The sequence below is a fragment of the Trachemys scripta genome, chromosome 18, assembly GCF_013100865.1.
Source record: "Trachemys scripta elegans isolate TJP31775 chromosome 18, CAS_Tse_1.0, whole genome shotgun sequence".
Classification (NCBI taxonomy): Eukaryota; Metazoa; Chordata; order Testudines; family Emydidae; genus Trachemys; species Trachemys scripta.
The window spans coordinates 12511703-12527727 of NC_048315.1; the positions used below are offsets into that span (position 1 = coordinate 12511703).

Below are 16025 nucleotides of genomic sequence, written 5' to 3' on the forward strand. Positions count from 1 at the left end.
GTGAGGTTTTTACTCACGAAAGCTTATGCCCAAATAAATCTGTTAGTCTGGTGGCACCTTAAAGACTCTTTGTTGTGTTTGTATCAAGATTATTCCTTACAAGGTAAATGACCTCTTCTAGGTTAGAGATTAAAGTACAGTAATGCAAATGAAAACAATCAGGTCCTGTGCACTAGCACAGGAGAAAACATACAAACTGTTAAAACTAATGCCTGTTAAATAAGCATGTCCCATCACAAAAGCCAGGAAGTGTGTTACTGCAGGATGTGAATGTACATATCTTATTATACCATACCTCTGTCATTTCTGGTGACTTGATCTCCTTGATTTTAAAGAAATAACCCAGTGTCAGAAAAGCTATTGCCATCGCGCTTACACTGATCATAAAGACCACAAGAGGAGGGCGACTGCTGATGTAAAGCTTCAGGTTCTCCAAAGGGTTTATGTTGAACATTATTCTGATTAGATCCACCTGAAAGTGGAGAGCATTAGAACAGAGTGATACATAGGAAGAACATGATTTTTTCCAAGAGAATTTAAATCAAAGAAAAACCATGGTTGCCGATTGAACAAGTCTAAAAAAAAATTTCTCAAAAGGTGCCAGATTTTGTTCTCTCAACCGCTACAATTTCCAGAAAGAACGGAATTAAAAGAAAGATGCCATAGCTTGTAACAGAATCAAACTTCCTATTATTGACAGCCAATGAGAATCAGTGGTGCATATAGTTCTTTATTTTATTTCCTTTACTAGTCACCCAGCATAGCATACACAGCTGTATTTGGATTCTATAAGAACACTATTTGAATTAATAAGGTTATAATGGACATGTAGTTTCAATGAAGCCCACAGATAAGGTCTGCACATTTCCAGTTGAGTCATTATACTTCCAAACTTAAGGCAAAAGCCTTTAATGGCCATTTTAAGACCCAGCTGGACCAAGCGTGAAATAGATGATGGAACTTTATAAGTGAGAATGATTCTATGGGTAGCTGCAAAGTACTACTCCACTCTGAAAAGTGATTTGGTTAGAGAAAAGCCTCATGAAGTTTCGCATTTGGATCTTGATCACATCTACACCAAATCTGATCCGTTTATCAATAAACGGATGTTTTTTCTAGCCATCGGATGTGCAAACTGGGATCTGAGACTCAGGCTGGAACATGTCCGGCTGACACGTCAACTAAAATCCTGTTATCAGAAACTCCATTTACTGAGTGAGCCAGAAGACTCATCTCCCCGCTGGTTCTCCAGCATGAACAGAAGTACAAACTTACTTGAGTCAGAAAATTAAGCAGATGGGACTGTGAATGCACAGAGTTAGGGCAGGTCTACACTTAAAACGCTGCATCAGCACAATTGCACCAATGCAGCTGCACTGCTGTAGCACTAAAGTGAAGACACTCCTCCACTGACAGGAGAGCGTCTCCTGTCCACATAACGTTGTCTACATGGGGAGGTGGTGATGGTGGTTTAGTCGGTATAACTACATCACTCAGGAGTGTGGATTTTTCAGACCTCTGTGCAATGTAGTTACACTGAGATAGGCCAGACTCCAGAGAAAATAATAAAAATACAACAATGACGATACATAAATAAAAAGATTTCAGGGTCTGTTCAAAAGCGTATGGCAGTCCAGGTTTGGCCCGCGGTCATGGTCTGCCTATTGACTACGCTTGGTCTACTGAGTTGAAGCAAAATTTCCATTTAATCCTATTGATTCTCCATTTCTTTTGAGTTTTCCCGTCTTTCCAGTATGCAAGTGAAGGGAACAAAACTATTGGAATTTACTCATCCCCACCCACAAAGAAAACAATGCAGTCAAGTGTTGAAGTGCAGCTATGAGGCTCTAATTCAGAAATTGTGCAAGCAGAGAACACCACAAGCAATCCCGTTTCCTTTATTTGCTTTACCTGTAGCCACTCTAAAATATCTTAATCCTTAGAGTACACAGAAGGAAAGGACTTTTGTCTAGAAACCTATGCTGCCCATGCAAATTTTGAACAACTGAAAGATGCAAACCAAGCAGCTCAAGACCATAGCTCTTAATGGTTAAGACTCAGCAATCAAGGACTAAAACAAGATCGATCTCTTGGGAATTTTCATTAAATCAGGGATTCTGCTCCCTGCAGGTTTGTGTGCCTTGTCATCTCTTGTTAGAAGCACATGGTACGTATGATCCATACAATAACTGCTGCTTTTCGCTTCGGTATTCCTAGTATGTTACTGGCGTACACTTTTCATCATCAGTCTCGTCTAGGAAGAAAAATCACTTTGCTTCAATGGAGACAGAAAGGTTCAGTGAGGAGACTATTGCAGTCCTCCAAACAGGGCACAGACTTTAACATACAATCTCTCTCTCTCTATTCCAGGATCATATCCTGGGTGCACAATCTTGCTCCACTCACTGATTTCTATCCACTTCCCAAAGACTAAGGTAACCAGCCCCATTGTGCCAGCAATGATCACTAGCAGCACTACAAACATCTAATGGTAAAAATCCTGTGTGTGGGCAGGGTGGGAGGGAAGGATATAGGAAAGAGCTAGAGAGAAGGAAGTGGGAGAAAAAAGGAAAGAAGAGGTAGAAAGAAGAGAAAGCATATCCTACCAGAGCCCACACTTCTCAAAGACACGGAGCGCTACTGATAGAAAAGCTAATTAAGGTGTCAAGAAAAGGCAAGTGCAACGGGGAGGGGTGAATTGCCTCAGGTAAGAAAATTAATTGGGTCTGACCCAATTCTAAAGTTCTGTCTCCTATCTTATCACTGGCAGGACAGGATTCCATTTCAGCACATTTCTGGAAATTTTTTTTTTTTAAACTAGGGTTCATCACAAATTGTCAGTCTAGAAACATTGGAGACATGTTGAGATGGAAACAGACCAAAACACAAACCAAGAGCAGAGTTGTATTCAATGTTCCCTTCGGAATTTCCTTTTAAAATAAACCCCAGCAAGAGGCAAGGTTTATTACAGCATTTAATCAAAGCTGAATATCACCCAGGAGCAAATACAGTATTGCAAATTACTGTAAATTTAAGGGACCGTCAGCAATTTCATGAGAATTCTGGTTTCACTCAGCCACCATACCGGATGTGCTAAAACTCACTAAGAAAATCAGCCCAAATATTTTTTGTTGTTAAAAGAACACCAGCTTTTCTGAGGACTTGTTGCCAAACATCCTCCTATAACTTTGAAAACAGTCAGGAAGTGTTACAGGATGCTATTGCCAAAGGATAACAGGCCCCTTACAACAAAACCTGTGGGTGGTTAATATTAGAGGTGAGGGGGAAAACCAGCAATGGCACATGCTCAGTGTATCAAGATTCCTTCATATAGAAATCTGTACTGACTTAGGAATGATTCCATACTGCTGACTGAAACTATGGCGCACAGCATGTAAGCACAATTAATTTTTTTCCAGAGTGTCTAAATATTTATTCTACAAACTCGAGTATATTATGGTTTATATGCATTGCCATCACCATGAGACATTTTGTGAGTGGGTATTACCTACCTACTGGTTCAGGCAGGGACCGGGCATCAGAACTCCTGAGTCATATTTACATCTCTTTAGAAAAAGCGCATTAGAACCTGTTTTGCTACCAATTCTAGTTCTGTTCTGCATCTGCCACTGGCTTGCTGTGTGACCCTGGGAGAAAGTCCCTAACTTCATTATATGCATTTTACAAATGATTAAACTGAGGAACAGAACTACCTCACAGCACTGATGAGGCTTAATTCAAAGCACTTTGTGAGCCTCACAGGAACTGTGCCAGAGATGTGCAAAGTGACAGCATCAGGTTTCTTTTTTTTACTAATAAAGTTTAAAGAGAGGCTCCAATGGCAGGTGAATGCACTTCTCTCCACAGTGCCTAAACCTTGCAGGACTAGTGATACCTATACACAGGAGATGCATTCTGTTTTGCAATCTACATACTATTTCAAGCACAACTGGATGAGTACAAATTTTCAGTCCAGAACTTTGGCCCTGACTCTGAATCAATTTGCTTTTGTCAATATCTACATACATTCAAGACAAAAAACTATATTAAAATTGAGTTAAGTTACTAACATGCACTCTCAACCTTAAGGACCAAAAAATGTGTTACAGGTAAGTTGTAGTCAACCCAAAACCAGGCAGGCATTATACACCCAGGAAATTTAGGGTTAAGTTGATAATTTAAAAAAATCCAAACACGTTAAATCATAGAAATGCACAGTTAAAGCTCAGATCTCAGAATCCCAAGCAAATACAGTATTAGTGACTAGACTGGAAGGTAGACTTGCAAAAGACAATGAAACAGACTCTTTCTCCCTCATCTAGCAATGCTTTTGCCAGCACTGGTACAGGATAGAATATAGCAATCTCCAATTAGCATAATTTTCAATGCCTGTTAATTACCATATGAAAATGGATAAAGAAGTGTACCTTGCAACTACGTCAAGGAGTTAAATCAAGAGCAGCTTATAAATAAGGAGAATCTTTAAATCTGAGGCAGGACTAAGATTACCTAGACCATCCTTGGCAGATATTTGTCCAACCTGTTCTTAGAAACCTCCAATAATAGGGATTCCACAACCTCCCTCAGTAACCTATTCCAGTACTTAACTATCCTTTACAGTAAAAGCTGTTTTATCTGGCATGTTGGGGAAATGGGGGCTGCTGGTAAGTGAAAAATGCCACTTAACTAAGAGGGATGGAGTTTGGGGTGCAGGAGGGTGTGAGCGCCTGGGTCGCGGGAAGGGGTGCAGGCTCTGGCAGGGAGTTTGGATGCGGGAGGAGACTTGGGGCAGCGGGTTGGAGCATGGGAGAGGATGCCGGATCTGGGGGGCGCTCACCTCGAGCAGCTCTCGGCAAGGGACGACTTGTCCCGGCTGCTCCTAGGCAGAGGTGCAGCAGGCGGCTCTGCGTGATGCCTCTGCCTGCTGTGCCGCCCCTTCAGCTCCCATTGGCCACGGTTCCCAGCCAATGGTAGCTGTGGAGGCAGCACTCAGGGTAGGGCGGGGGCAGCGTGCAGAGCTGCCTGCCACGCCGCTGCCTAGGAGCGGCCGGGACAGGTCACCACTTGCGGGGAATCACCCAAGGTGAGTTGCCCCTGGATCCAGCACTCTGCACCCCCTCCCGTGCCCCAATCCCGTTCCTGCAACTAAATTCCCTCCCAGAGCCCATGCTCCCGACCCCCTGCCAGCCCCACGCCAACCGGACTATAAACCAGAATTTAAATGAAGAACAGAAATGTCAGTTTATAGAGCTTTCTATCTCGTGACATGCCGGATAAAACAGCTTGTACTATAGTTAGAAAATTTCTCCTAATATCTAACCTAAATCTCCCTTGCTGCAGATTAAGCCCATTACTTCTTGTCCTACCTTCTGCAGACCTGGAGAAAAACAGATCACCATCCTCTTTATAACAAACTTTAACATATTGAAGACTTATCAGGTGTCCCGTTCTCTCTCTCCCTCCCCCAGTCTTTTCTCAAGTCTAAACATATCCAGTTTCTTTAAACCATTGCTCACAGTTCAGATTTTCTAAACCTTTTATTATTCTTGTTGCGCTCCTCTGGACTCTCTCCAGTTTGTCCGTATCTTTAAGATGTAGTGCCCAGAACTGAATACAGTACTGCAGCTGAGACTTTACCAGTGCCACATATAACAAGAAGTACCTCCCATGTCTCATATGACAATCCTGTTAATACACCTCAGAATGATATTTGCTTTTTTCATAACTTCATCACACTGTTGGCTCATACTCCATTTGTGAACCACTATGACCCCCAGATCCTTTCCAGCAGTGCTACCGCCTTGTCAGTTATTTCCCATTTTGTATTTGATTTTTCCTTCCCAAACGTAGTACTTTGTCCTTGTCTTTATTAAATGTCATATTGTGGCTTTCACACCAGTTCTTCAATTTGTCACAGTCATTTTGACTTCTAATCCTGTCCTCCAAAAAGTGTTAGCAACCCCTCCCAGCTTGGGGTCATCCACAAATTTTATAAGCATACTCTCCACTCCATTCTCCAAGACATTAATGAAAATATTGAATGCTACCAGACCCAGGACAGACCCTTGTGTGATCCCACTAGATAAGTTACCCATTTTGACAGTGAACCATTGATAACTACTCTGAGTACAGTCTTTCAACCAGGTTTTCACTCATGTTATAATAATTTCATCTAGCCCACAATTCCCTAGTTTGCTTATGAGTACGTCATGAGGGTGGACATCAGTTTTGGCCTACCTTCACAATGTCTCTAAGATTTCATCTCTCTTCTAAAACTGAAAATCCCACTGTATTTAAAAGTATTTTGTCTCTTTTTCTTTTACCATCAATGAAGATTTAAAAGATGTCCCATTACTAACGATACAATGGCAATTAGAAAACAGGTCACATCAGGGTTAACCACTTGGAATTAAAGCATCCACACAAAAAAGCAAAAACAAAAAAACAAAAAACCCCAAAACCAACTGAACTGTGATTCTCCTAACAAACCATCCATAAATAACACAGACACAAAAGAAGAGTGTTGATCTCAAAACTGACCCTTCTCATTCAAGAACAGGAAACATTCGCAGGTACAAAATATATTCTCAAATATTAAGTTTAATTCTCTTTTCATCAAGGCAAAGCTCGACATGCCAATGCTTAAAATACTAAAGATAAAATCCCAAAGGCTCAACAACAACACATCTCCTGTTGCTGGCTTCTACAATGCTACTCTGGACACTGATTAATATCAAGACAATAATTCATTTTAATAGTTATGAACCTAAAGGCACTGGAATGCTGAACAACCCCCCCCCCCCCAAAGTTGCAATAGGTCAGTCTCCAAACTGACACAAAGAGCAAAACTCACAAAACACAATCTAAAAGAAAAAACACAAGAGTCCCCAAACTTACCCAGAACTCTGTTTTGTTTTGTTTTATTACTGAATTAGTATTTCTACTTTTGAAATTGATTTATTGCGGCTATGAAAGCAGGTTATAAATTATCAACATTCCCTCTTCCTATGGGAATTTCAGAACTACTTCTTGCTACATTAAGAAAATGTGAAACTGAGCGAAAAGTTTTTACCTATTAATTTGCGTAGTTTTCTTATTTTCTCTTTCACCACTGATTTTAATGGGAGGAAAACTAACAATTTAAGAGTTTGCAGATGTTTTTATTCATCCTGTTGGAATCACATCAACTCCCAGTTGGGTGAAACTGAATGGCTTAAAAATGTATATCAGTAACAGACAGCAAGCTGCCCGGTAGAGGTGTCCCAAGATCCTTACTTCAAAGCTCTGAAGTTGACTGTAAATTTTCCAGTGCCCAGCCCTTTCTAATGTTCAAGTGACCCTCCCACTCTTCTGTGTCCTGGATTAAAAAAAAAAATACAAAAGGAAAGAAAGAAAAACACTAAATGACATCTATCTTTTTCACAAAGTAAAGAACAAGATCAGGAATCAAGACTTGTTGAGCAAGACTATGGGTTTAAAAACCTAATTACAACACCAGCTAAGATCTTTACATCACAACAGCCAAATATAAATGGACATTTTGTATTATTAGCAGCTTAAAGTGCATCTCAGCATTCAGAAGAGACGTTTTCATATCTCCAGCTGCACAGTTCATCTCAGCCCTTTCTAGGCTCTTCCCATGTTTCCTTATTCTGATGAATCATTGAGTGTCTTTATGATATTAATGGAAACTGGTAGTACTTCTGAGAAACATGCATTTCCAAAATGTGATCCCACAGTTAGTAATTTATGGCTAGATTTCACACTGGTCCATGGCAAGTCACACTTGGTAGCTGATCTGCACACGGTTTTGTTAAAAATGACTATGGGACCAATCATAATATCAGACCCACCAATGCAGATTTTGATGGATGTCTATGTGGAAGTGGGGGGAGGGTGTCCACGCAAACAGATCCAGTTGCAGAAACTGAGCCTATATTTGTAGAGTATGACAAAAAGCAGGCTTACCATAGGGTATTGGGGGGAGGGGGGAGGAGGACTTCAAAACTTGCAAAGAAACAAGGAGGTAGGTTTATGATCACTTACGTGCCCCTCTTACCTTTGCCTTTAGGCATTCACCATAGAAGCACACAAGGTGTTGGTTTAAAACACAAAAAACACCTTTGCAGGCTATGTTCATTCTAGATCAAATCTGTGGCCAAACCTGCTGTGCAGCATCTATTTCAAATGTATTTTTTCTACTAAAATAAAACCAGACTAGAAGGTTGGTTACATCGATGGTAAACTGTAAAGAAAGCAGCAGAAACGTGTTTTCAAAAATAGTAAAAAAAAATATGTCAAAGTTTAGTCAAATTGGAGGTGTAGGCATTACTACGTCACACTTCTTAAAGGTTAGTGTTCAAGGAAAAAGCTTTCAAGCAGATTAGGGGACTTCAGCTAATGACAAAACTATTTAGTGGTTGGAGGCGGTTTTCTGATACATTTACTCATCATTTTGATTATTAATAATATATTTGCCATGATCCTGAAGGCAAAAAGCATTGACGTCATTTCTAATGACAGAAAAATGGCCTTCTGATTTACAGCGATTACAGCTGTAATGAAGATCTCTATACAATGCAGAATTAGTGCCACAATATCACCCATTGAAATGAAGATTCTTTCTACAAGTGATCCAGATAATGGATTTATCAAAGAAGTGGATTACTAATGAACATAGGAGCGCCAGGGGGTTGGCAAGAGGAGAAAAAAATGCTGCACACTTAAAGACAACAAAGGAGAAATGATTGATAGTATGCCACTAAACCAGACACACATGCATGGCAATTCCAGATACACCTCACTCCACAAACTACTGCATACAGTGGTCTGACATCTTATGCTTGATTTAATGCAATAATCTGAGCAGTGCAGTGATTAGGGCATCAAATTGCACAAAGATTCTTAATTTATAGACTGAAGTTCAGGAAAAATTTGCAAAATCTGAGACAGGTGCAAGCAAGTTCTCACTACTTCAAAAATCAGTGCACCTAAAGATTTAGGAAAAGAGAGAAAAGTTACCAGACAAGGGAAATTAAAGTGCCCGAGGAAAGCTTCAAGTGAATCAGTGGACACCAAGCTCTGAATTTGCTTAAGAGTAAATAAACATGGTTTAAGATACACACTGCTGTAAAATAAAAACAAAAACCAACCTTCACTTGAAAAACCTGTGTTGACATAGTTTAAACCTATGTTACTTTCTGCAATCCTGCTGATGAAAAAGACAAACTGGTTTGCTAAGCAAACTTGTGTACAGGACAGTAAGTTCCGTGCATTTGACTTCTGGTTTGGGCATTTTTAATGTTTTATGACATGAGATAAAAGTTGCTTCTTAAATACAGTTAATCTTAAGGAAGAAACGAGTTCTGGCACAAGCAAAGATCGGAACTGGACAATGTTATAGTGCTTTGAAGACAAATGTTTTATCTGATTATTCATTAGGTTGGGAATGAGAAGCAAAGGAATATAGAATTGATTCATTTTTATAAGAGCTATGCAAATTTCACTAAGAATAATAAATTTAGTGGATCGTATGCTTGGAACCATGGAAATCCCAAATGCTTTTAGTCTATGGGAAAGCTTTCCTGGGAACAATGAAAAAGCTCAAACAGTTCAGTAACCAAAAGTTTGTATAATAATCAGTTTAAAGAGTTGAAATGACAATTGTTTATTTCATTAAGGATACACATTAAGGCATGTTGTATAAAATTTACCAATTTAAGTACCAAAAAATTTAGAAGGCTTTTACTGTAGTTTTTAAATAAGAACTGTAATGAGACTGAGACACTCAGCCAGATACACAACTTGAATCACAAGCAGAAAATGACTGGCAAGTTGAGGAAATGGCAGCTTTACTGGATGTAGCATGGATCTACAATGAAGGCAGAAATTAAAGTGTGCAGAATTATAAAAAAAAAACACAACCCAGTGGACAGTAGTGAAGGAAACAGAGGACAAGGAGCAGCAAAAGAATACAAAAAATGACTACTGTGAAAAGTGACTTGGAGAAAAGTCAAAATAGAGAACATAACACCTTTCATGTCTATATCCTGTTTCACCAAAGGTCTCAAAGCAAACTACAACTTAACTTTGTTAAACTTCAACTCCTAAACTAAGTAGGCAAATACTGCCTCCATTTTACAGACGGGTAATCTGTGGCAAAGAATGATATAGTCAAGGCTACAAAAAAAGTTGGCATAAGGAACAAAACCCAGGAATTCTGACTCTCAGTCCCGTTTAATGCCCTAGTCTGGCTGTTCCCCTAAACAGAACTTGCAGGACACACTTGCTTTTCCAAGGAGAGCTGGGGTGCGGAGCAGCAGAACTGTGCTATCAAGAGGTCCCAATAAGTGCTATTTTACCCAATAGACCCCCCAAATTCTGTTTTATTTGCCCAGAGATGTAAATATTTAATGAAAATAAAAGACAACTCCTTTTAACAAGTAAATAAATAAATAAAATAAAAAATGGTAAGCTGTTCATATTGAAAAGGGGTCCAAAACTGCCAGAACACTCAGTGAATCACTAAAAATAGAGCTGCACTACCATAGTACAGTAACCGTTCAGTGGCAAGGGTATTTTTCAGTATCCCGTCTGTTGCTGGATGCATCTGGCTTAGCCAGATAACAAAGACACCTGGTTGTTATCTTCAGATGCATGTACATCTCTAATTTTTTTTTAACTGCAGAAACAGTTTCCATTTTACATAGTTGATTAAAAAACATTTAAAATGGAAAATGAGGATTATATTTCCCCAGCAATGGGACCAATGCTCCAAGTCTTACTGAAAGCCTGTAAAGAACAGAACTCTGCAGTGCCACCCTCTCGGAATGTACCTGAAGAGACCATCTTCTGTATACCTTATCTGCCAACAAAAGGTGCCAACTGATATGTGGCCACATGCCCACTAGAAATTGGATTGAAGCCATTTGTTCATTTCACATAGGCCAGTGAAAAGCTGAGAGATGGTGACGATATTAATTTACTATATCAACCTGACTCAAATTCAACCTAGCGGTAAAAGATTCAGTGTCCATTTCACAATCCCCAGAATTTAATACGTTTAAAAAAAAAAAAAAAAACAGGTTAAGGTTTAATTATGAAAGGCAGCTCTAAATTGTACATGTTCAATTCTGAACCTTCAGCCAACTACCTTTTCAAAAGTTTGACAACAACCTGAAAAGCAACCCTACTTAGATTCATATCTGGACTTAGGACTTACTTACATAGGGAAATTTACTGGCACAATTATACAGCTATGGTGTTACTAGTATAATTCCAGTAATATAATTATACCAGTAAATTTCTTTATGTAGGCAAGCCTTTAGAAACAAATTAAAAGAGGGGAGGAGTGGAGAAAGAGTTGTTTTGTAATTCAGTCCTTCCCGCTAGACTCAGGAATGTTTCCCAGGGTATCCATATCTATGATTATAAGACATGGCTCAAATTCAAATCTATGTATCTAGCAGCCCTGTTTCAGATACAAAAAATAATGTAAGAAAATTCTGGCATACAGCAACATCTGCACTTGTACGAATTAAAAGCAAAACAGTATAAATAATGTATGTGTAGTAAACAAAGTAAACTAATTAGGAAATCACTCAGATTCCGAACCACTTTTTGTTGCCATTCAAGTTATTCTTTTAACTAGTCTATTACAAATTCGCAGGAGTAGTTCAAACTATGGAAATCAAGCTAAGCTCAACCTAACGTTTATTTTTGTGATTTAAGGGCAACCTCAAAAGACCAGGTAAATCAAGTCCTGATCATTAATCTCATTTGTGTAGGTTAAGCGGGACAAATACATTTACGTGGAGACGAACAGGCAGAGGAGACCTAGTCAGCTCATGTGGCCCGTGCTTGTGGATCAGCGGAGGATCATGATTACCAAACATTTTCCAGTGATTCCGCCTGTCCCCGGTTTGCACCGGGCCCGCTGAACGCTGCCGTTATACAACCACCCGCAGCGGTCAGGTCAGGCTGGCCCCGGAGGACCCCAGCTGGAGACGGGCCACGCTCTCCCCCGAGGAACCGCGAAGGGGGTGAACAGCTGCTGCCCCCTGCCCAAACCACGGGCTGACAACAAACGGGCCCCCTCGATGGGCAGCGGCCGGGTCCAAGCGAGCCACAAACGAAGCCCCGAGCGGTGAACCCCCCAACGCCGCCCGCGCTCCTCTCTCGGGGCGGGGGCGCACAATTCACAGGGAACTTTAGGGCCAGGAAGGCGCCTCCGTTCCCAGCCGCGCGCCGGGGCGGGCGAGGAGCGAGCGGGGCCCGGCGGCAGCGCGCCCGGCTCTCGGCGGCCTGTTCCGCCCCGCCCGGCCCCCGGCCCCCGGCCCCCGGCCCCCGCGGCCCGGCCCAGGCCTCGGGCCCAGCTCACCGCCCGCGCCCGCCTCCGTGTCTCTTACCGGCGGCGCAGGCTAAAGAAGCCCCCGGGCGGGGCGAGGCGGGGCGGGGCCCGGAGGCGGCGGCCGGGCTCACAGGCGGCGGGGCGGCCGGCTCTGCACCATTCTCCGGCCCTGCGGGGGGCTGTGGGCAGGCGGCTGCTCCGACGCCGGCCTCCCTCCCGTCCCGCTGCTTCCGGGGACGCAGCCGTCACGTCACCTCTCACCCCCAGCCGGCCGCGGACGGCGGCCCAGGGGGGACAAGATTCCCTGACGGCCACCAGCAACGCGGAGCCCAGCCCCCGCCCTGCTGCTTCCCCTCGCCCCGCCTGAGGCCGGCCAGCCGGCCTCCTTCCCCCTGTCTGGGAGGGGCGGGGCTTTCAGGGCTAGGGCAGCCCCAGGAGTGGGAGTGGATAGGCAGGGGGAGGGGCTCCCCCAGTGGCGGGGGGGGGCTTAGCCAGGCTGGCCCCTAAAACTCCCCCAGTGGCTAGTGGGGAAGGGGCTGAGCCAGGGAGGCGCATCAGGCTCCCCAGGGGCTAGTGGGGAAGAAAGGGAAGAGACCCCTATACCCATAGGCTCCCTCATGGAGGCAAATGGGGAAACTTGGTCAAAACTGGCCCCCGAATGCCCTTTGGCAACTAGGGGGGCTGCAGGGGGATAGACTCCCTCAGTCTGGGCTGGCCCAAGCCACCTGGAGAGGCAGTAACAGAAGTTCACAAGGACCAGTCATTTCTCGTGCAGGGATCTGTGTCCCTTACTGAGAGCCCCTGCTAAGAATTCCCACCTGAGCCCTGCCCATTTCCAAGGAGGGTACAGGCACCGTGTTTACACTGCATAACGTACTACACATTTGGTTTCTGGGTTTTAGGTTCCTCTGTCACAACTTGAGCAACATGAGCAATTTTTCAGAAACTTTCTCTTATATCTGCCATTGTGGCAAGAAGTAACATAACTTTCATAATTGTCCTCATGGCCTTTTGGGATAAGAGGTAGTCTGGGGCAGTCCAGGGGTTAAGAGAGCCAGGCTTTTAAAATGTGTACGTACTTTGTTTGCACCTGCCCATGGCCGTTCCAGCCTTCTTGTCCACTCTTACTTTTGAGTGCACTGAGCAGCTGGACATTCAAGTTCCCTTTTATTTAGTATTCTGGATTCAAACATTTTTTCTCCTTTACAAAAGTTGTTTTTAGTTCCCTTTACTGACTCACATTTAAACAACTAGTTTAAAATTAAAAGAAGAGAAATTTTCACTAAAGTGTATGATTCTAAGAATCTGGAGTTAGGGTTAATTTTAATTTACATATACTGTTCTGCTATGACAAACCAGCTACTGGTACCTGGATAACCTAAAAGGGTCCTTTAATGCTACCATTAAAGGGATGCATAGAAGTTGATCTTGTACAATTGCTTTTTTCTGCTGTATAAAGACCCAAGATCTTTAACATTTTTTTTTCCAAACAGCAGATTTACCAGGCATATCAAATATTGTCTACCCTGGTTTTACTGGAGGTCTGTGAAAGGATTCAGATGTGGATTTGTGCTCTCAGCAAGTACTTTGCTAAAACTGACAAAAACTTTTCTTTCAGCTGTTTATCAGACATTTGAGTTAAATAAAAACAAACAGAAGACATTGAATTTTAAACAATCTCTATAAAAATCCCTTCCCCTCTCACTCAGGTGTCATTTCCTTAGCATTTATGAGGTCATATGGACCAGTCCACCCTTCCCACACACAGTATTCCATGAAACGATGGGGGAGGAGGGAAAGGAGGAAGATGAATTTATAATCTTAATGAAAAAAATGTAAGGAAAAGTAAAAATGTCAGGTCATAATAAACATGCAAAAAATAGACCTGAACAGCTTTCTGCCTTTGTAATATTTAATATTCTTTTAAAGGTGAACCATAGAGATATGACGACCATATTTCCCAAAGGGAAAACTAGACACTGATGGGGGCTAGCCCAAGCCCTCATGGGGCTGGGGTCATTGCTCACTCGAGCCCTCCCACCCCCCTCCCAATGCGGAGCTAGGGGTCGTTGCTCATCCGAGAACTGCCTTCCCCCACCACGTGGGGCTGGGGTTGCCACTTGCCCCTCTGCATGTTCCTCCACACCGCACCCCATTTTTTAGATAAATGCCCATTTTTGCCAAAAAAGTTGGGCCGGCCGGGACAGGACTTAAAAAAAGGGACCAGCAAAAACGGGACATGTAGTGACCCTACGTAGAGGGCAATGTTTGGATTTACCATACAATATGATATTAGTTATGTGACAGCTAGCGGTCCTAGCCTTACCTCTGACCTGTAATGAAGTGGTAAGCTCATTCTGTAGAGAGGACCAACTTAAATTTTTACTTCTGTCCACAGACTGGGGTACAATGGGTCTCCTCGTGATAGCAATGGGGTGGTTTACACAAAGATCAAGGATAGAATATTGCCATTATGTAGTCACTAAACTCTATTCCGTACCTTCTAGCTGTATTCATTCTCTCTCAGGGGGCAAATACTCATCTTTACAAGCACTGCTGTTTCTGCCCTTGGTCTGGTCTCTCCCATTTTCAACTCCCTTTTACATGGGCTTTGCTCTCAACCCCATCACAGGTGCTAAAATGACCAGCCATTAAATAATTATAGGTGATGTGAACTATCATCAAAATGCTCTGAAGTTAATATTTCATCAAGCTGAATGAGAGGTTAGTTAATCTGTGAGCCATTATGTCTATTTACTGATATGAAAACACTGTATTGGTTTATATTTAGTTCACATGTGGAAGATTATCTCTGCATGCAGGAGGAGTAGGAACTTTCTTTTTTGAAAAGAAAGTTTAGATTCTGGAAAACCCATGTTTTGTTGGCCACAAATTCACTGAGTTGTCCGGACCTTCAACAACACAATTCCATCCTCCGGAAGTCACACTAGTTTCAGGTTGCTTTTATCATTGGTGAGACATTAATTTGCAGCAGTATTATAACTTGGAAATCTAAATTACAAGGACCCAATAAAGCATTATGAGTAAGAGCCCAGTTCAACAGAAACTCTATAAAAAAGTTATTCAGTAACTCTTTTGAAAGGTCTACAGTATGTTCTTCAGCAGCTCACCAGTCCTATTTAGTAGATGCTCCAAAGTGTTTGCAGCGAAAGTTTCCCAAATGCATAACCCCACCCATTAGCCATAGATAATCTACTGTTGTGAGTTACACACCATAGCATAAGGCCCAACCTTGCAAATGTATGAGTAAAGAGGCATTTAAGGTGCCCTACACTTATCGGGCCAGACCCGGATATTATTTCCTCCTCCTCCCCCCCCCCCCATAGTAAAGCACTTTGAGATCTACAGCTGAAAAATATTATTGCTTTATCAGATTTTGGACCAATGTTTAAAGGATCAATGTCTGGTGCAAAAGAGTACATACACTCACTGAAGAGGGAGCTGTAGCCTATTAGGACAGATCTAAAGTCAGCTCACTGTCAGTTTCCAGAAGGGGAATAAGTGACATTTTAAGAACAGTGTATTTTGACAGTCTCAACGTATTTAATTCCAAAAGCTTCAATAATTGTTTTAGTTGAAGACTATAAAGGTGGTTCTGAAACACCTATTGTCCCACAGTAAGATACACCATCATCAGAAGCAAATCATTTATTCT

The 16025-nt window shown here is 42.1% G+C and overlaps 1 protein-coding gene across 1 annotated transcript in view; it reads right to left on the reverse strand.

The window, feature by feature from the left end:
• Nucleotides 1-12694, reverse strand: part of TMEM248 (transmembrane protein 248) — a 22737-nt gene extending 10043 nt beyond the window's left edge. Inside the window, exons 1-2 of the mRNA XM_034752557.1 lie at nt 12408-12694; nt 296-472 (exon numbers count right to left, since the gene is read on the reverse strand). Of these exons, the coding sequence (XP_034608448.1) occupies nt 296-454 (159 nt within the window). The 5' untranslated portion in view covers nt 455-472; nt 12408-12694. The remainder of the gene's footprint in view (nt 1-295; nt 473-12407) is intronic.
• Between the last annotated feature and the right edge of the window lie 3331 nt (nt 12695-16025).